At 31.3% G+C, this 21,275-nt stretch overlaps 2 protein-coding genes across 2 annotated transcripts; both read right to left on the reverse strand.

Moving 5' to 3' along the window:
* Window positions 1–980: 980 nt before the first annotated feature.
* On the reverse strand, window positions 981–8,311 carry LOC145631785 (acid beta-fructofuranosidase-like). The gene is made up of 7 exons (XM_081683960.1): window positions 7,765–8,311; window positions 7,599–7,607; window positions 3,216–4,069; window positions 2,199–2,360; window positions 1,835–2,061; window positions 1,565–1,652; window positions 981–1,391 (listed from the first exon to the last, which is right to left on the reverse strand). Exons 1-7 carry the CDS (start codon window positions 8,156–8,158, stop codon window positions 1,200–1,202), a joined length of 1,926 nt encoding a protein of 641 aa, XP_081540086.1. The 5' UTR covers window positions 8,159–8,311; the 3' UTR covers window positions 981–1,199.
* Window positions 8,312–15,595: 7,284 nt separating this feature from the next.
* On the reverse strand, window positions 15,596–21,025 carry LOC145631787 (trehalose-phosphate phosphatase A-like). Its single transcript, XM_081683961.1, has 12 exons — window positions 20,733–21,025; window positions 18,766–18,839; window positions 18,148–18,664; window positions 17,909–18,049; window positions 17,733–17,804; window positions 17,519–17,647; window positions 17,363–17,419; window positions 17,135–17,236; window positions 16,895–17,042; window positions 16,706–16,776; window positions 16,527–16,619; window positions 15,596–16,370 (listed from the first exon to the last, which is right to left on the reverse strand). Exons 3-12 carry the CDS (start codon window positions 18,433–18,435, stop codon window positions 16,320–16,322), a joined length of 1,152 nt encoding a protein of 383 aa, XP_081540087.1. The 5' UTR covers window positions 18,436–18,664; window positions 18,766–18,839; window positions 20,733–21,025; the 3' UTR covers window positions 15,596–16,319.
* Between the last annotated feature and the right edge of the window lie 250 nt (window positions 21,026–21,275).

Consider the following 21,275-nt stretch of genomic DNA (forward strand, 5'->3'; position numbering starts at 1 on the left):
AAAAAGGATTCTGGGTGGGATCATGGGGTGGAATGGTTTCGCCGACTCCATGTTGGTTCCGGCGTGGTCGGTCGTCGGAAAGGGGGTTGCTGGCAGGGGGAGGGGAAGGAGTGGGGGTGGCTGGGGGAAGGTGGGTCGTGGCCGGGTGGTTGGTGGCTGATTTTTTTATTATTATTTTTTTTTTCTGTTTTTGCTTAAAATCTTTTTTTTTTGTTAAAAAAAAATTTAAATTTTTTTTAAAATAAATTACCTGAACAACAAGTAGCAGGTCAGTTTGGCCTAATAGACTAAGACACCCCCAAAGCTTGGATTATTTTTTTTTTTTTTTTTTTTTTTTTTTTTTTTTTTTACTATTATTAAAGTGAATTAAGATTATAAATCTTACCAATTTAATTTTTTATTACATAACTTTCAACTCTATGTTAAACTGCATCACATAATAAATTTCATTTGTTTACAGGCTGTATAATTGTTGCCTTGTTGGGCAATGGGGTGAAGCCTTGAAGCTTTTACACAAAAGGTTTTGCGAGACACAAAAGGTTTAATTTTATTCCATCATATTGTAATAAATAAACTGCTTAAACTTCATATGCCCATTATTGGAGAGGTGAAATAGATCACTTCAAACACCGAGCTTTGTTTCAAATGACATAAAGTGCCATCCGGCTATGTGACGCTCACATGTTTGATATGAGCGGCTGTCTCATAGTCATTGCCTTGATAGCATTCAACATAATTTGGCACAACGTATAGCTCGACTCAAATTAATGTCAAATTATATTACAAGAGTTATAAAATTTGAAAGTAGTATATTAATTGTTACCATTCCTTCAAACCAAACACACAATAACGATATCGGTTTAATTAAATCCGTTTTCAATCCAAAATATACACAAACCAAACATCCGGAAATATTTGATTAAAATTTAGAGCTCATACACTTTTTAAAGCTATGATGTAATAATTGTCATAGTGGGGAATTTCTCATGATTTCAATTGCTTTTATTGCTTTTATCCAATAAAGTTTACATTTTGCCTCATGAATTAAGAACCATACATTATGATGTAACTTAATCAATACAGCACTTCCCCACAACTCAAGACAACTTTCCCTTACTCTAGCTTCCTCCCTTGGCAAAATGTGATATAAATTGATACAAAAAAACTGGATCATCATATTCATACATTATATTCAATGATCAAAATTTGTAAGGACCAATATTGGCTGATTTTAATTTCCAAATCTTGATAGAAGTCGTAACACTCGAATCAGTAGCATTGTTGAAGACGAAAACTCGTGCCATCCCGTTGATTGCCTTTGTTGGGTATATTCTAGAGGCTATACCTGTCCTCCCTCCTTGCCCAAAGGCTTCTACTATTGAATGATCAACCTAACAATATAATTCAAAACAATTAGATAGTTCAAAACCACCATGTAATTCATGGCCTTATTCAATATTGTAAACGCGATTTCAATGTTGTACAACCATCTAACAACGCGATTTCAATGTTGTACAACCACCTAATAAGTTTACCAAGTTTAAGTAGGAAGAGGTCAACTTACAAGTAATCGCATGCTGTATTTTTCACCCTCTAGAACTGGTACCGACCCTCCATAGATCTGCTTGTCTACACCGGAAGCCTTGGATGACCTACACGGCGAAATGACAGTAAGAAAATTAATAAACTGATTGTTAAATGAGCAGTTCTATAACTTCTATTTGGTGTAACATGAGAAATTCGTCATGATTTCTGTAAATACGTCGAGCACATGCTTTTAAGTGCACCTAAAAAACTCAGGTAAATAAAACGCGCCTAATAAGAAGATATGTACCTTGATTGATCAGTGCAGAACCAATTCTTAACAGATCCATCAGAAGCCTTAGCAATGTAGAAGTAAATAGGAGTGAACTCAGAAAGAGATTCATCAGCCAAAACCAAAAGCCCAAATGGGCCCAAAGCCTGTCTAACAGCTGCAGCACTGCAGTTGTTGATCACATCATCTCCTACTGTTGATTTCAAAGCCTCTTGATCTACCACAAATTCAGCACTTACATCCAACTATCATCATCATCAAAAACAAGGGTAGCTCAAAGTTAGTTAAAGTTTCCATCTTTGATCAAAGATTTCAAGTTTTCGATGTTATAATTAGAGTTAAGAAATATAATGTAAGTAACATTGTACAAGAAGAAATGTACCTGTGCAGCAGAGGTTATGTTAAGGTTAATGGTAGATCCTGGTTGTAACACAAGGTTATCATACACTGTGTTGTCTGTTCTCAAGGATTCTACTTCCTTTACTGGCCATTGAATAATGTTGGTTCCAGTCTTTGCATCATAGGTTACAACCCTTGGAACTGTCTGAAAAATGTTCAAATAAGTGTAGGATTCTAGTCAAACTTTCGGAAATAGAGGAAGTATATTTCATAAGAATTACTTCAAAGAAAATTTATCATTTTCAATATAATAATAAACTTATCATAAATCTAAGTATAATATTATGATTTAAAATTTTCACGACTAACAAAATGTTAACGATTATACCTTGTCAGTTGTCAAGCATGAAATTTTAAATGATATATTGTACTTCGTATAATAAAAGAAGGGTGGAATTTTTGTGTGATAAGAGTAACAGGGGTTGCCTATGTCCCCACAGTGACATTGGCTTTACTGTTTCATTTCTTTGCTTGATAAGCATCACCGCTGTACATTTAATTTGCTTTACATAATACTACTATTACTCACATGAATCATGAGTAAACAAAAGTAGGTCTAAAATGCATGATCCTCCATAATCAAAACCTAATAAATGTGATTGCAGTTATATTTGAAAGGGTTAGGTTCAACAACTTTTGCTGCAAATATTAACATGCATTATTTTCCACGTATTATTAAGTGTATTTTTCAAGAGGTGATGTTAGGTTTTAAATATGGTAACGACTCATTTAGTTGAGTTTTAATTAGGTCTATTCAGACTATAATCAAACTTATTAATTACTTCGTATTCATTAGTTACTCATGAAATATACAATCCTTTTATAATCCTTTTATACATTAGTCAATATATAATGCGGAGTATTTAGGTGTATAAATAAAGTTATATAAAAAGTCAAACATAGATAGGTAAGATAATCGGACACGAGTATCTAAAATGATCATGTAAATATGCATATGGCAAAGAGCACATGCAAGATAAAGGAGTAGTAAGTGTGGTACCTGCAAAGAAGCCCATCCCTTTAACAAATCATCAGCCTCAGTATCAGTCTCTCCAACCCAACCCCACAAAATCCTCCTCTGCATCTTCTGGTCAAAGAATGACTTTGATGCATAATACTTCCCATAATCCAATCTCAATCCACGACCCACATCCATTTCCGGGTTATCGGGTGTCCAAGTTTGAGTATCCATATCATATGTACCCAATGCATAATAATCCTGCTTATTATCATCCAAACTAGCCTTCAAAAAATGCTTCAAACCCGGCCCATAAGCCGAGGTATCAAGCCCGTTTTGGCCCGTGGTCGACACCGGGAAAAAATCAACACATTCCCACATACCCGTATCCGGTACCCCATGTAGGTTACCCTCAAGTTCATAAGACTTAAAATCCTTAGTCTTATAAACTAGTGAAATACCTGTTTTACCCTTTTTGGACCCAATTATGAACCTCCATACCCCATTGGGTCCCAACCACGCAGTAGTCGGGTCCCTAAAGTCCTTAGCCCCAATACCCTCGGGCGGGGTCAAAACAGGATTCCCAGAATATTTGACCCAATCAAGGAGAAGGGGATCAGATAAGTTGGCAGGGTAGGCTAGATTTTGGACTTGCACAAATTGATCAGTATCACCAGTGTAAAGCATCATGATGTTGCCATCTGGCAAAAATGTAGCTGAACCTGTCCATACACCGTTGATGTCATACCATTGATCAGGTACCATGGAAATTGGGAGGTATTTCCAATGAATCAGGTCTGTTGAAACTGCATGTCCCCATGTAATGTTGCCCCAAACAGCTGAATCTGGATTGTATTGGTAAAATAGATGGTAGTATCCTTTGTGATACAATGGACCTGAAATACATTATACAGGTTGTTCGTTTAGTATATGATAATAGGATGTCGTAAAAAAAGTTGTTTGATTGACAGAAGAAATTTCACTTTCTTAAAAGAATCTACACAAACAATTTCTTTCCTAAGATACGCAATTTGCTACAGTAACAAAAAGCATACATAGTAATATAGGATGATAGAATGTCGTAAAAAAGTTGTTAGATTGATAGAAGAAATTTCACTTCTGTAATGAATCTAGGAAAACAATTTCTTTCCTAAGAAACGCAATTTGCTAACTAAACGCATACATAGTAGTAATTTATTTTTTTCACTATGCTCCTTTTGAGACTTTTATTTAATTAAACATGCTATGCATGAATCACATAATTATAAAATTAATAATGCTAGGAGTAGATGGCAATTATAGAAGTCAAAATTATTGATGGTTATAGAATCTATGGCAGGGAAATTAAGCCATGTGAATAACATTTCAAAGTTGTGAAGTTCTGTCCCTTTCATTTTATTTCTGTAGTAAGATCAGTGGTGGGTTTCTATTACTGATAATTCAATGCTATGTCCTCTAGCTAATTACCACATAACATATCCATGTATTAACATATATATATACCACGAAGATTATGAGAGAGAAGTAATAAGAATATTTCACAAACATAAGATTATGCCAAACAATAGTCAAGAGATATGTATTGTTACAAAAATATAAAATCTAAATACTCCTTAAATACTTATTGTTTTTTCTCTTCATGTCAATCAAAGTGCTTATTTAAGAAATAAGGAAATAGCAAAGAGAAATTAATGCGTACTGTGTAGTAGATGAAATTAGGTTATCTACACAACCTAATTCCTAACTAATATAATAGCATGGATATATCGGATTATAATTATATCCCCTTTGTTCTAATCTAATCTTTAAATTTTAGTTTTTTTGCAGTACATAATCTAATATATATATATAAAGGGGAGTTTTTCCCCGAGTTTTTAGAAAGCCACATAGGATCTAATTTTCTCAGCGCGCCATGTAGGATTATAAATCTTAATAATAGTCAATTAAATAAGAGATTATTAATTTCTTTTTAGAATTAAATAATTCAAATGTCATGTAAGCAAAATTGGCGAATCAGATTTTTAAGTTTAAATTAATTAAATATTATATATTATCTTTTAATATTTTTCTTCAAAAATATTATCTTTTAATATTAGGAATTTTATCTAAATATATAACAAATTTTAGGCTCATAAATACCAAAAAAAAATTTAGTTAAAAAAAAATCAAACAAACCGTTTCATCTAGTTTATATATATAAAAAGAAAAAAAAAAAATACTAGTATATATATGTGCCTATGTGGTAATGTGGTATTGTATAATGCAGAGTTCTAGACTTCTAGTGTTCTCCATTCTATGATCAGCAAAGCCAGTCCAACCAACTGGTAAAGGAAAACAAGTTGGGTTCCAAACCTCCTAACTTTTAGCAGAAAAAATTAAATAAGCTAACCATCACATTTTTATTTTTTTTTATTGGTCCACAACTTTAATAGCAAAAAAATATAAATAAAAAAAGACACAAAGTTATTTAACTTTAATAGCCACTCACTTTTTACTTAAAAAAAAATTAAAAAATCAGTACAGAGTGTACTTAACCCTTGATTGTATTTCTTTTGTGATAGATTTGCACTTTATGCCTATTTATTTGGCATTACAACTTAAGTCAAGAAAATTATTATTGGATCTTAGCCCTACATTATAAAACATGAATCATGCCAAAAAGCCATTATGATGATGTTTCCACACTACATCATGTATTCTTTATAAATAATGTCTCAGGTTAATTTGTATGTTTAGAGTATTCTATTAATATTTTCTAATTTTCTTTTAAGTTTAGTATCACATCTGTTGTTCTATAGGGTTTTACTACTTGTATAATTTTGTACACTAATACGTGCGCATTTGATCGAGAAACTCTCAACCTATAATACTGCTAGTTATCAATGACTATAATCATGCTTGCTGGTTTAAAATGTCTTTAAATGGTATCATCTTATTACCAAGCACAACTTTTTATCGACAACAATTGTTATAGTCATTGATGACTAAACTATTGTAGGTTGAAAAATATTTAATACAAACATATAATTAAAGTGTTTTTATTCTCAATTTGTATTAGCAATAAAAAAACATAGAGGATCTATATTACTAATAAGTTTGCTATATAATGGTCCCCAAAAATATATTTAAAATGACCTATAAACTAACAATAGATTTTACTCAAAGTTGAACTTAAATTTAAAATAAAAAAAAATAATAAAAAAAAAAGCTATATTAATGACAAGATTCCAATTTAATTACTATAAAACGAAAAGATACACTTGCTAATAGTACAAAGATCGCTAGGATTAGTACATCATGATTAGATGTTTTGTCTAATTTTCCACGTAAATTATCATAATAAATCTAAGCTTACTTGTGGAAAAGAGCTTCAATAATTGGGCCACATCATGTTATGGAAGAATAGTGATGTGTTTGGAACCACACTTTTTTTCTTTTTTTTCTTTTTTTTTTTTTTTTCTTTTTTTGATTTGATGGAAGAACACAGTACAATAGAAAAATAATACCAGTAATAAAAACTAATAATAGTGGGTAAGATTAGGTGAATTTTAATCATGTGAATCTTATGGCTTATTAATTGGCTAGTAAACTACTACTTAGGTCGTGGGACATGTGATTAAACATAAAGTGATTTTTTTACAGTTCAAGTCTATTTTCAATTGAACTGACTAGTATGAGTGTATGACCATAACCCCTTGATTTACTAGCTAAGTACAGTTCTTAAATATTTTTATTGTAAATAGTTCTTATGTAAAAGTTTTACCCATTATTAACATCCTAAATGACTTTATACACTTGCCTAATTATCCTTGATTACTTGACTTATAAGATATACAAAGTATATTTTTTTAACCACGTTGTTGATGACCTTGTTTATAAGTGAAAATGTAGCTTTTTTGGCCTAATTCAACCAATAAGGAAAATTATACATATATCATTTATTGTTTACTTTGTATAAACGTGGAAGAATAAAACCATAACATAAACGCGTACTAGATACAAATTACGTACTACATCCATAAACGACAAGCATCTTCAAAACCCTAATTAGATAACCGTTAGCTAGTTAAATGCCTACTTTGGCCAAATCTAAATAAACTATAAGGACATAATTACGTATTTCACTACACTTTAAATGAGTTACGTAAATCATTCTTGTAGAAAAATAAATATGAAATAACAAACAAATATAGAGATTAACAGGTCAATAAATTTTTTACTCTGTAGATCATTTCCTACATTGTAATCCTATTCCATTTCACATATTTATCACATTGATATACTGTACATTGTAGTACTTTGACAAATATGTGGATATCAATACACCCAAAAAAATAAAAATAAACCCAATATTTAATTATTTATGTCACCAAAAATAATTAGTAATGTAAGCAAATAACTTGTTCAAAGAGAATAAAAACTCACCATTAGGATCTGAATTACGTACGCCGTCAATAATTCCACATCACCCAAAAAAAACAAATTCAAAAAAATAAAATTAATTAGCATTTCTTCAATAATTATCTTAACTTACAAAATTATCGTTTTTAAAAAAAAAAAAAGTCAAAGACGAAACAAACGATTGACTAACCATTCATCCAATTTTTTTCCGGCTGAAAATGGTAGCCACTCCTTTGCCACATCAGCATATCATTCGTCCATGGAAACGAAACTCCTTCTTCAGATTCTTCTAATCGGAAAACTTTTTCCGATACACCTTCCATTTTTCCTCTAGAAGTTACCGCCGGAATCACCTTCTCCGGCGACGGAGTACGGCGGTTTTCCGACGACAATGGTAGGTGGGTGTTCTGGCCGTTGAAAATGACCGCCATTAGAGAGAGGATTAGCATACATGAGAGGGTGATTACTGCGAGGCCTTTGATGGGTTTGTGGATTGGGGATTCGGGTTCGGGTCGGGTTTGGGTGGGTTGGAGGAGGGGTTGATTGGTTTCCAGGTCTGTTGGAGGAGAGTGGAGAGCATCCATTGTAATTAGTCTGGTTTTAGAGAGAGAAAGATGGAGGAGAGAGAAAGTGGGATTAATTAAGAAAAAGAGGAGAGAGAGTTGTTTAAATAGGAGGAGAAGAGAAGAGAAGAGGGTTAGTGGTGGAGTTGTCAAGACTGGATTTGTTAGGGAGATCCAGAGTATGTTCCAAAAGGGGATCAAAAAGATCTATTGTGAATTTGTGATTCTGTGTTCGAGTATCGGGGCGAGGTTTAGCGGTTCAATTTGGGTCTGTTCTCATTAACTGAACTCAACTGAATTGAGTTGAACTGAACTGAGCTGAACTGAATATTTTATAAGAGAAAGAAATTAGGAACTGAACTGAGCTGAACTAAACTGAACTGAACTAAACTAAACTAAATTTCAACGTAAGAGAACATGCCCTTAGATATGTTGATTTTTATGATGACACTCTACAATAATTAATTTTTATTTACGAGTTTTTTTGTATGGTTGTGAAATATGAGATGGTAATTGATTTAATTCACACTCGCTCTTGATATGGAATCTGAACTTTAACTATATTAATCTCCGCTTATGATGAACAATGTATTTGTAATGTGATGAATTAACTATCCTAATTAATTGTTAGTTTGTTACCAAAATCCGTTTGAAAAAGTTGTTAATTTGTTACAACACCTAGGCTAAATTGCAATAGCCATCACCGATGCCCGCCACACCACTCTACAATCGTTTCCTTCACTTGAGCACAACTTAACCGTCGTAGACAACCTCCTTCCTACAAATCTCTTCCAAAATATTATTTTTTTCGGCATAAATGATATTACCGCTATTTCTAAAAGTTCAACTCTTTTTGTATTTGAGCAATCTTCAAAAAAAAATGAGGTAATTAGTGATATTTGTTTGGTTCTTAATAATCACAAAATTGACATATGTATAGTGTTTTAATAGTTGTGAGATTGAGATATAGAGTAGATTCACGTAATCATGAGATTAAGTAAAGAAATTTTTTAGCTATATTATGATGAAAATGTGAATTTACTACTCCGTGTTATCTAACGATTTTTTAATAAGAAAAATGTTTTCATAATTTGGTTCTCATAATTTATTTGACTTTAATGTTTTCAATATACAACTATACAAGCTCAACTATATTTTGTCATGACGAATCAAAGCAAAATCTAAATGATTATATTTTTATTAACATATTAGATAAATCATACAGTAAAAGACAATGAAGGAGAAGGAATGTAAATTAAAATAATGAAATTAAAGGAGTATTATTGAATTAATAATAATGTAATATTAAAACAATAATACATGGAAGATCAAGACAAAGAATAAAAGAAGAAGATCCCTTCACCTCCAATTATGTAGAAGAATTGTTGTTGATGTGATGAATGAAATGAAATTTAATTGAATTGTCGCAAGGTTGATGTGGGGCCATATCTCAATCTATTCATCCATTTGGCCATGTGTGAATTGAATTATGGAAGGTCTCACACTCTCTCATATAATTGATTAATTTAATAATGTACATAGTCCTAAGGGCTACATAAAAACATTAAATTTTACATTAGAAAATCCTATAAAGTTATAAAATCAAAAAAAATATAAACACTAATTACACTATTTTACGCGTGTTTTTATCATAAATTTCTAATTTAACACAATTTTTAAAAGTATATTTAATACTTATATATAACTTTTAGGGCTACATACAGCATTACCCTTTAATAATTAACGGACTACTATACTACTCCCTTCGTCCCTTTTTTACATTTCTGTTTTCCTTTTTGGGTATTCCAAAATTACATTCCTCATTTCCTTTTTTAGTAAGTTTTTTTTTTTTCCAAATATCCCAAATTATTCCTCTTTTTCTGTTATGTAATTAATGATCACTCTTATTTTCTCACTCTTACTTTCTCATTCTCAATCCTAAATTTAGATGAATATGATTGGTTCTTAATTTTCTAATAGGAGCATGTTATTGTTCCTTTTTCTTTTTTTTTTTTTTTTTTTTTTTTTGCAAAGGATTGATGACATAACATCATTAAATATTAATTTATTTTTATTTTACTCAAATACATCATTTAATATTAATTTGTTTTTTGTTTTATTGTTATTTGTTTTATTCTTAATTCCTTAATTCCCGCGTAATTTTACAAACAAGAATGTAAAAAAGGGATGAAGGAGTACTTTTATTACGTACACAAGATGTAATATGGTAGACTTGTAATAAGACTAGTTACTACTCTCTCCTTTTTAAAATACTTGCTCCATTTCTCTTGGACACGCATGCCGATGCTAATCTTTGATCACTAATATCTTTAATTACCAATAAGTATAAATTCTAACAATTGAAAATTGAAAATTAATAATCTATTCATTGAGATGATTCCAACAAATACCCACAAGACTATATTTTTTCTTATGTATAAATCACAAACATTAGACAAAGTAAGACAAATGAATAGTGCAAAAAATAGAAATGGAGCAAGTATTTAAAAACGGAGGCATTACTCTGTAGTGGAGTAAGATTCAGTTTTATTTTTGATATAAGAAGTACCGAGTAATATCCTAATTGATCAAATGTTATTATTTATAAATGAAATAGAAGATCAGTCAAAACAATCATTTAGGATATGGAAGCAAGTATAAAAAAGAATAACAATGGTAGATTAACCAACTAATTATTCAATGGAAGTACTCGTTGTAACTTGTACAAACAAGGTTAGGCAGGCGATGACACATTCTACAAATGTATATTATACAATAAATGATTTTCTAATAAATTAAGATAATTTATATGGGCACATATTTCATTATTTAATTTGGCAACTAATTAGTTGTTTTAATTTGAAGCTAACGTACATAAAGAAATTTGACACTTCCCAATTGTCATTCAAACATTACAATATAGAGAGAGTTGCGTTTGAATGACATTTCGTTACTTAATTTGGAAAGTTGTTGGAAGGTTGAAACCCATCTCCATTTGCTATGAAAATGGACTGTTGTAGAAATTTGTACTCAGTTATATAGATTATCAAAAGATATGGAGTAGGGATTATGTACTACTGTCCCATAATTTGTGTCCCACTGGTGTTCCACTAAATATGATTGAAACAGTTATTATACTACAAAAATGAATGAATGATCGAATTAATTACATCAACATTTAACAATATTTCATTAATGAGTTTGTTGATCAATCTCAAATGATGCTTTATAATTGTGGTATGGTAAACTTATCATTTAATAATGAAGATATATTTTAATGTTATCAATCAATACGCGTTATGTATTCCTACCTTTTAAAAAGTATGAATAAAAAGTATGAATAAACTCTTATGAATAGTGTTCAGAAGATTATGTCCCTAAAAATGTTTATTTACATATTTATTTCCTTTAAAAAGCATGACCACGCTATTATAAATAGTGTTGAGACGATTATGTCCCTTAAAATGTTTATTACTTTTTCCCGTCATTAATGTTAATTATTTTTTTAAGTCTTAAAAATAGTGTGTGGACCTTCATACTACCCCTAAACATATTTGTTTAACTCTACTAAGAACTAACTTTATAACACAACGCTAAATCGAAAGAACTTTTCTTTCATGGCTTGCTATGACGCACACATCGCGCGCGTTAACCTCCCTAGTAATTATAAACATATCAATCACGAAATATCATTAAGTATTAATGCAATTAAACTACAATTTCATAAATTGAACATCAATTCGGAATTGATTAATTGTTAAAGCCAATGTAGCGAATCATATTATGTCCCATTTACACCAACAGACTAGACCAGGACACAAGAGTATGAGTTACCGAATGCTACTTCGAATGTAATTGCGACAAATTTTGTCTTGCTTTTAATAAAATCTAATGCCCATAGAATAATTACAAAGAAAAATATACTCTATATTGTCATAATTTTTTTTTTTGGAATGTATAACGGATAAGCTCTTTGGATTCAGTCGATACAAATGAGTTGTAATGTTGTATACTTATAAAGTTGTAAGTTGTATTCATTTCTTCTAGATAATGTGGATGCATCAATATCATGTGGTCCACTAATAATCCTAAAATCTTGAAGATAAAATACCAATACTACTTCCACATGTGGGTGGTTTAATAAATTTTTAAAATTTTAATTATTCCTAATTTTATGATTATTATGTATGTTGTTTTTATCATATTTCTTGTTTGATTTTGACTATCATAATTGACTATTAACTACTACTTCTACTTCTATAGGTCTACATGTTATCATGTGTACGTGAAGTATTTAGGAAAAGTCTAAGTGTTATTATGTTATTACTAGGTTAGATCCCGTGTCATGTACGGTGATCGTTATAGATTATTAATAGATAAATATTATAATCATAAATTAGTCGAGCAATAATAAAAGTATGTGATATGTTAAATTTTAATTGTAGCTTCTAATACACAATTAAAAATAAAGTAGGCAAAAAATCCAAGCAATATTTTTTTTTTTGTTGTAAAACAGATCACAAAATATTTTTAAGAATATAATTTTTGGTTTAGAGTTGTCCAATTTTCTGTTTTAGAAAAATTATTTGTGAAATCTTTTTATTTTAAATATACTACATTAATATGGAATATGTACCGTTAAAAAAAATGGAATATGTACAACAAAAATATTATTTTTGAAATTGATTTGTTTCCTTAATTAATAGTTTTTTTATATAAAAATAATTAATAATTAAGGACACACCAGTGACACGTGTCATTGCTGTGTCTTTTAGTATATAGTATTGATTTCGTATTTAAATTTAATTTTGCTATATTTACCTTGGTCGGGTTGGCATATTTATCAAGCCAAAAAAGACTTTGTCATGACAATATTTTATGTTGTCAAAATGTCAAAGCAAATACTTTCTTCGTTACTACTACCTCCGTTACAGGTTATGTGCAACACATTTTTCCTCTCTGCTTTATGTCAAATCGTTACACATAACCTGTACGGAGGTAGTATATAAAAACATTAAAAAAAAAAAAAAAAGAAGAATGAGTGTTAAAAAGGCAATGCAACAATACTATTCTTTGAAGGACAAGAAGAGAGATAGAATTCATAGGAATGAGGTCAATAGGTCATGAAATGAAAAAATAAGGGACAATATAGTTTGTCTATTGTCATACATAATAATATACGTAAAGACCTACCTAATACATATGTAAAATTGTAAATGATGCAATTACTATGACACTTCCACCAAAGAAATAATGAAGCAATTACATTGAAAAAATCATATTATTTTCAGTTCAGCTCTAATAAGCTTAGTTCAGTTCAGCTCCTAATTTCCTTTTTTTTTATAAAATATTCATTTCAATTCAGTTCAGTTCAATTTTGTACAACTCATTTCAGTCGATGGGAACGGACCCGAAGTATAAAAGAGCGACACAATTTCGACAAACACTGAATTGGAAAATCTTTACCATAGGAAGAAAAACAAAATAAAAATGAAAATGATTTATAAAGCTAATCCATGTTGGAACACAGGGGATGAGCCAACAAGTGTCTTCACTTAGGGTGTATTCTATTCACTTGATTTTTACTAATCTCAACTTATCTGATCTTATTAAAACTTACTTTAATTGTAATTCATATTTGAATAGCCCTTATTAGAACTTATTAAACCTGATATGAACTTATCTAAACTTATTAATAAACCCTCAATCCTTATATTCTACTCAATTTGTTTAACAATATTCTTATTTCATAATTTATACTTCCTCCGTTTTCTTTTATATGCAACACACACTTTTTCACGGTATTTAAGAAATGTGGGGTTCACATGATATAATACACTTTAAAATGGGATGAGTGGTTGTTAGGAGTGTAATTTAGTGGGTCATGTGCTTTAAATAAGGGAAATAATATAGTTTTTCCCTAAAGTAACTTTTCTTTTATAGTGTGTTGCAAGTATTGTGACATTTCTTTTTTAAGGAAGTGTTGCAAATAAAAGAAAACGGAGGAAGTACTTCGTAAATCATTATAATCAAGAAAATTATCTAATATAATACAATTAATACCCTATACCACAAAGACATGAGTTTTTTCAAAATTGAATTAATTAAAATTAATACATTATCATCCTGGAGTGAATTAACTGTCGCATTTTAAATGGTCGTAGATGATTGAAAGACAAATACTATAAATCATTTATGGATGGAGTGAAAAGGCATAATGTTGAAGATAGAAAGCCATGACATGAAATCATGAAGATCAAGTGACCAACTATACTTTCTTTTCAAAATCATGTGAAATGTTAACTTCAAGCCATACGTGTTCTAATTTCATATACCAATTTACTAATCAAGCTTATCATGAGAATTATGTCACATGAAAGTATTACACAAGTCCAATTTTTATTTTTACTAGGGATTTTAACGCACGTGATGCACTCGGTATGTCTAGCTCTTTAAGAAGAATTGATACTGGTGACCTTTTATGCCTTACGCTTATTTACATGATATTTTATTATAACTATTTGTCTATAGACGATAAATGTGTTGGATGTTGTGTTACTTGTATAGTTGTGCAACGATCGAAATTTCAGTAGAGTTACTTTGATTAAGCGAAAGAATGCTAAAAATATTGAGTTATAGAAATATAAATGTCTAACAAATTTTGAGTACTTATTCAGATTAATTAAATAAATTAAACAAGCTAAGACATCATACAATTATATAATCCTTGTACTCCACATATATTAAAATTAATTTAGAATCTCTTTAATACTTTGTATGAAACAATGATCAAATTCCAAATAGGAAAAACAAAAGGAAATAGAGAGAGTAAAAGATGGCTTTTGAAATCTATGGGATCAAATACATAAAAGAATATTTTTAGAGATATAAATGTTCATGCACTATATTCACAAATCACACTTTTTATAAGGTGGGGATTTTTAATTTTTTTTTTTAATGCTTTTATTTGCAATTTTAGAAATTAATTTCATATTTCATAGTTTTTAATGGTAATTGCCTGAATGCCCCCCCAAAAAAATGGTGCATGACTGATTTTGGCTGGGCCTTAAGGACTTTTCCGCATGGGCTGGGCCTTAATGATTGTTTTTGACTAATCATTCAACGCATTAGGTTACCAAAGAATAAGATCATACTTATGTAAAGTACGAATAATGATCAATTTAAGTGATGAGGGCATTTTATTATTCTAGCATGGAAAGTGCAAAGAGAAAGTAAAGCTACTGGATTCCAAATGTTATTTCTATTTAGTCATTTCAAGCTCAAATAAGTATCGACGAATTTTTAAAAATAAACATAGATATGATTTGAGTTATAAATGTATTGAAATCTTAAAGATAAGCAACAAGAACTAGTAACAATCGAGGCCAAACACATACATACATCCACATGCTGACGTGCATGCTCTCTTTTAAGCAATTTCAGGATACAATTTCAACATATACAACAATAAGTAATACGAGTATATTATTATTAACAATCACATAGAATTACACAAAACGATTGTTCCATACACACACAAAATTACCCTTGTGTGTATTGTTCCATACACACAATGAACATTTAGATCCGTAAAATAAAACTTGCCAACAAAATGAGTCTCCCGAAAAAAACAAGAGACGACACAACAAATATTTTTCTTTCCCCTTCCAAAAAAATTACTGTCCTTTCTCTCAAATCTCCTAGATATATATATATATATATTTTTTTTTTCTCCGAGAGTGAACAATACACATTTCACAAATAAAAGAATTTGCAACCTAATTACCCTCCTAATAATAGCCTATATATGGGATTTTACTATTTTAGGCATATTAAAGAACTATCTTACACATGGAAGCAAAGGTACTAAACTCTAAATGGAAAATTAAGCACCTTAATCAACTGCTTCTAATACAAGGGCTGGCAATATACAAAGGAAGAGGGATTTACAAAATCGCAGACGTTTTTTACAAACAAAATTGTTACTGAAAAGATGATGAAGCTTCTTCCGCTGCACGCGCCAAACCTTGCACCAAAACTGGTTGCAGTTCTTCTTTGATCCTTCCCATACTGTATATATTAATGTAATGGTAAAAAATTTTGTTCTTTTTTCTTTTTTTTGGCCGATCACATTTATGTAATGTTAGAACTTAGAATATACTTTTTCTAGTTTGTGGTTAATCTAGAGTGAACTCGACTTCCAAATCACAAGTGCCTTGAGAAATTCCATAACCTGCACAAAATATCAAGAGTATAAGATTACTGTTCTGAACTCATCCCTGAGATTACTTCAGTCTGATATCAGGTGTTAAGACTAAAGTCCGATCCCTACGAGTAATTTATCATAGCTTCAATTTTAAAGGAGTTCGTATAAAATTAGGTAAAATACCTCTGATGGGTTCTTCAGGGAGTAAAATGCATTACTTTCTTTGGGAACAGAAGACACCAAAATACCATATCCTCTATTTTCTTCTCTTAGGAACTGCACTCGAAAATGTTTTATGGATTCAGTAGGATGTTCACTTAATAAAACAGCTTATACATCATTATATTTAAGCGCATATTTACCTTAAAAGCATCCTCATCAGTCCTGTCATCACCGACATATATTGGAAGCACGTCATCAGAGTCACTTAGCCCTGCAACATGTTTTCAACATCAGGTTATAAAACTGAAGAGAATGTCCTATACAAGTATAGGATCCTGTTTTCTTTGTATTATAAAATCAGAAAATAATTCCGAGCAAAAGATCCTCACCGAGGGACTCTAGCAAAAATTCAACAGCCTTTCCCTTGTTCCAATCAATCACAGGACGGATCTCTAAAACCTTCCGCCCATGGTTCAGTTTAAGACGTGGGTAATCTTTTAGTATAGCTTGGACACGAAGAGCAATAGTCTTCCAATTCTGTAACGTTTAAGTGTAACACAATCAGCACTAGTAAACAAACAATAAGCCAAGGAACGCAAGTGCATTTCACTAAAAGAAAACTGTTTTACCTTTTCTTCTACATTGCGATAGTGAACAGAAACACAAAACTTGTTATCCTCAACCATTGCACCCTTAATTTCCTTAGTAGTCTCAATAAGGGATGTATAAACCTGCTCAGGAAAAAGAACATATAGAAAAAACCATGATTATTAAAAATGTTAAATTATGACTTTTAACTTTAACATGATTTAAAGATAGCAATATTATATATTAACTAAGAATAAAGGTAGCATTACCTCCTCAATCATAGGCAAAAATTCACTAGCAGGCTGAAAAAGGACAGCTTCCTTTCCCTAAAGAAACAAGAAACGAAGTAAAAACGAGTAGTCAGCTATATTTTCACCCAATGATCTTTCACCCCCCGAGTAATCTGACAAGGTTGTATACAATACCTGCTTGTCAGTTAATTTGACACAATTAGGGTGCCCATTAAAGGCAGCAGAGCCTTTCACAGGGCTCATAATGTCCATCCCGTGACTACCGGCATAAAATAGTTCAGTCAATCCAACAAAGTCATAAACCTGCATGAACAACAATAGAAGGTTGATAACATTTTCACAGCCAAGTTAACTGAGCAAGATACATGGACAAGTGAAAAAAATATACCTTATCACGACTTCTTCCACTGATAATTGCTGTAGGAAATAGTTTAGCAACATCTTTTACAGCAGAACGCATCTATGGAAATATCATAGCCAGTCAATTGAAGGGCTAACAAAAGAAAATAAAAGACAAAAATCTAAATTGTTAAAATACGGATAGTTAAAGCAATTAATACTTACATCATCAGACATGAAGGCCATAGCAGGATTATCTACAATGGGTGAAAGGGTTCCATCGTAGTCCAAAAACAGTGCAAGCCTCTTGCCCTTGGCAAAATGTGTGATTTGCTCAAATGTTGTGATTGCTGATGGATAATTAAGCTGCGAAATGAAAGAAAAATCAATATGTAATATAAAGTAATCTTGGACTTGTTTTATACCGAAACCCAAGAGATCAAACAAGAGAGAGATCTACTTACTGTCCATGCACGATAAGCAACATCATCATCTGATGAATCTTGTTCAGGGTTAGCATCATAAGGAAATTTCTTAGGTGGAGGAGATGAGGATTTCATAGCATCCAGCCAAGCTGCAGCTCGGACATCATCTAAAACACCGGTTTTCTTCCTTGGGATTGACAAGAGCATTCCATTAGCAAAGAGAGCTCGTTGCGGATGAGGTGAGTAAGGCATAAGACTAGAATGCAAACTTAATCGAGATTTTTTGATAGGTGCAGGGTCAGCAAGAACAGGAGTTTTGAGGTCCATAGGATCCAGTTTCGTAGCAGAAGTCACGGTGTTAGGGAAACTATAAACAATACTTCAATGAGCTAGGCTTCAAATCTCAAGAACAGAAATGGCTATGAATCAAGATCGAATTGTACGATAACAAATAAGCACTTTATCCAACTGTTTTGTCAATGAAAAACCACTTCTTCAAAGTTTTCTTGTCAATGTTTGGGGGGAAGCAGTCCATCAAGCATAGAAATCCTGGGAACTGGTTATTTTGTAATCAAGTTAGCAAATTAAGAAAAATAAATTGACAAATCAAACAAAGCTCGATGAAATAGAGTAAGCAGTCAGTCCTTGGTCACATACCTTCTCATTTCAAAAAAAATCCTTGTAAGCTCAATGAAATGTGACCTTGTTTGTAATATAGCTTTTCAAAATATCTACACCAAAGAAGATCAGAACAATAAGCAAAACTATGGAGTACTAATTAGCTCAAGAACAAAACACCGAGCTGCTTTGTACTCAAGCATCCAATCATGATTGACGACTTATCAATATTCACAACAAATGAATATATATAGCAACATCAAAGGCCAGAATCAGGCAATCTATGAGACAAGAACATGTGAGAACACGAGGCATCGAGAATCAGGATTCAAAGGAAAAGACTAGTCGTCTCAGCAAATACCACTTAATACAAGCTAAATGAAATAAAGAGACAATGAAAAGCAAAATTCTTACATAGTATAGTCATTGAAATAGAATCAAAGACCACACCATTAAGGACTTTGCAATGGAAAATATGCCCTGAATTCCAAAAACCTTTATAGTTTATATTTAATGGCTGCTTTGACTGCAGTCAATTCAAACATACAGTTAAAAGTATAACGATCTTCAACCTTAGCGTGGTCCAACTAGCATTCCCACATACAGTTAAAATCATGATGAATATCCCCAAAAATACACACATTTCCCTTAATGATAACTAATCAATAATACTCATCAATTAACAAGGATTTGTTAAATCTATCTGTCACCCAATAATACTAATTATTGTCTATCACTTTTATAACCAAACCATGCCAACTTGATTTCAATCAAATATTAACAGTAAACAGGAATAAACTATGCTAAACACAGTTAAAAGGAGCGTTTGTCTAATCTCGGAGATTGATTTATCATTCCTCGAACTCAAACAACGAAACAAGTAACAACTAACTATACAAGCCTAATGCTTCCAAACAAACATGGCCCAAAAAAATCGATGTTTAACGGGGCAGACTTCAATTATCAACACACCCACATTAGGTATACATTAATATGACCTACCAAATTGAATCATGACTGTACATCAAAGATGCAAAATTTGGGAAGATTCATTCACACCACATAATCACATATACACCCCCTTAAGAATTTTAGGAGGAGAAAAGGAAAGGGTGTCATAATAGTGTATTAGTGTAGGTCATTCTTTCGTTCATGTGAAAGATCAGTGACCTTTGGGAACAATTTTAGCTACCATTTAAGGGCAGGGGAAAGGGGTCCTACAAACTAAAACCAATTATATAAATACAAAAACCCTTAACATACATCAATCCCACAAACCCACCTAAGGTACCCTAAAAACCTGAGCTACATCATGGACAATTTCGTGACCCCGCGTGCACCAAAATTATAAAAACAACTAGATACCAATTGTCTTTAGAATGAAGAAATAGTTCATCCATGTCACTATCATAGGGTTTTTCCTTAGCAATTCTAAACAAGTGGTCTAAAATGAGAGAAATTAAAATGGGAAAAAATCAAGAACAAAAACAAACATAAAAAGTTGGAATCAAATGAAACCAAGAAATAGACATTAAGTGGGCCTTGTTCTAATACGGCCGTTTTGCCTTGTTTTTTAGTCTCAATATTTCGACAAAAAAAGAACCAATCTTTACATAGGTGAACCCCATTTGTGCATCTGTTGTCATTTTCTTTCTATTTGCCTTTCTAAATTTCATTCTCTTCTGAAAAAACTATGAAATTAAAACTCAGCAAACGTTAAAAAATAAAGAATAAAAAAATACCTCAAAAAATGTACATAATTTCACACCCATAATATGAAATTCAAGCTGAAAAAAAACCCATTTTTCACACAATCAAGCAATAAAACAGAGAAACAACAACAACCCAGAACAAAAAACAAAATACCCATCAAAAGTTCTTGAACAAAAATCAAAAATTTGGAGAAATTATAAATACCCATATCAAAAATCAAAGAACCCATTAAAAATTTCATCAGATAAAACAATGCAAGAAAAATCAAAATACAGATAAATAAAAGGACAAACCTTGGAAAATTCTTGGTAGGAAGAGAAATGAGAGCAATGTAGACAATAAATGGAAGAAATTTATAGTCAAAGGGGTTTGAAAAATTGCAGGAAAAGAAATAGAGAAAGAACCCTAGAGAGACAAACACAGAGAACGAGAAGAAAGCAGGAGCAGAGAAAATACAGAGGAGACGTACAGAGGAGAGAGAAAAATAGGAGAGAGAAATAGAGAAGAAAAAAAGAAGGAAAATCCTAATTTGGGAATGGGTTTATATAAGAGTTTTTGGAAGGTTGTGAAGTCGTGGTCACCAAGTCAATTACTTGGAAATTTTCTAATTTAATTAATAATTAATTACGGAGTAATTTTTATAATATAGTTTTCGTGGGAAAATATATACAAATAAATAAATAAATGAATGAATAAATTTCCTTAATATTAGTAACCACCTACCATTGTCACCAACTGAAATACAGAGATTATTTACGTATGTTTGTTTGTATTATTATCGAATGTGATGTGATATAAAGTGTATTTTTATATACACGTTTTTATTTATTTGAGGT

The sequence above is a fragment of the Chenopodium album genome, chromosome 5 (assembly GCF_948465745.1).
Source record: "Chenopodium album chromosome 5, dcCheAlbu1.1, whole genome shotgun sequence".
Lineage (NCBI taxonomy): Eukaryota > Viridiplantae > Streptophyta > Magnoliopsida > Caryophyllales > Amaranthaceae > Chenopodium > Chenopodium album.

Bases quoted from the DNA above. Each gene is read 5' to 3' on its own strand.
- LOC145631785 (XM_081683960.1), bottom strand. From the start codon at position 8,158: ATGGATGCTCTCCACTCTCCTCCAACAGACCTGGAAACCAATCAACCC. The intron at 1,653-1,834 runs GTACATATCTTC...TTCGCCGTGTAG, and splicing joins TTCTGCACTGATCAATCAAG to GTCATCCAAGGCTTCCGGTG. The intron at 1,392-1,564 runs GTAAGTTGACCT...TTATATTGTTAG, and splicing joins AATACAGCATGCGATTACTT to GTTGATCATTCAATAGTAGA.
- LOC145631787 (XM_081683961.1), bottom strand. From the start codon at position 18,435: ATGGACCTCAAAACTCCTGTTCTTGCTGACCCTGCACCTATCAAAAAA. The intron at 16,620-16,705 runs GTAAATATGCGC...TTTCGAGTGCAG, and splicing joins CTGATGAGGATGCTTTTAAG to TTCCTAAGAGAAGAAAATAG. The intron at 16,371-16,526 runs GTATTTTACCTA...TATTTTGTGCAG, and splicing joins CCCTGAAGAACCCATCAGAG to GTTATGGAATTTCTCAAGGC.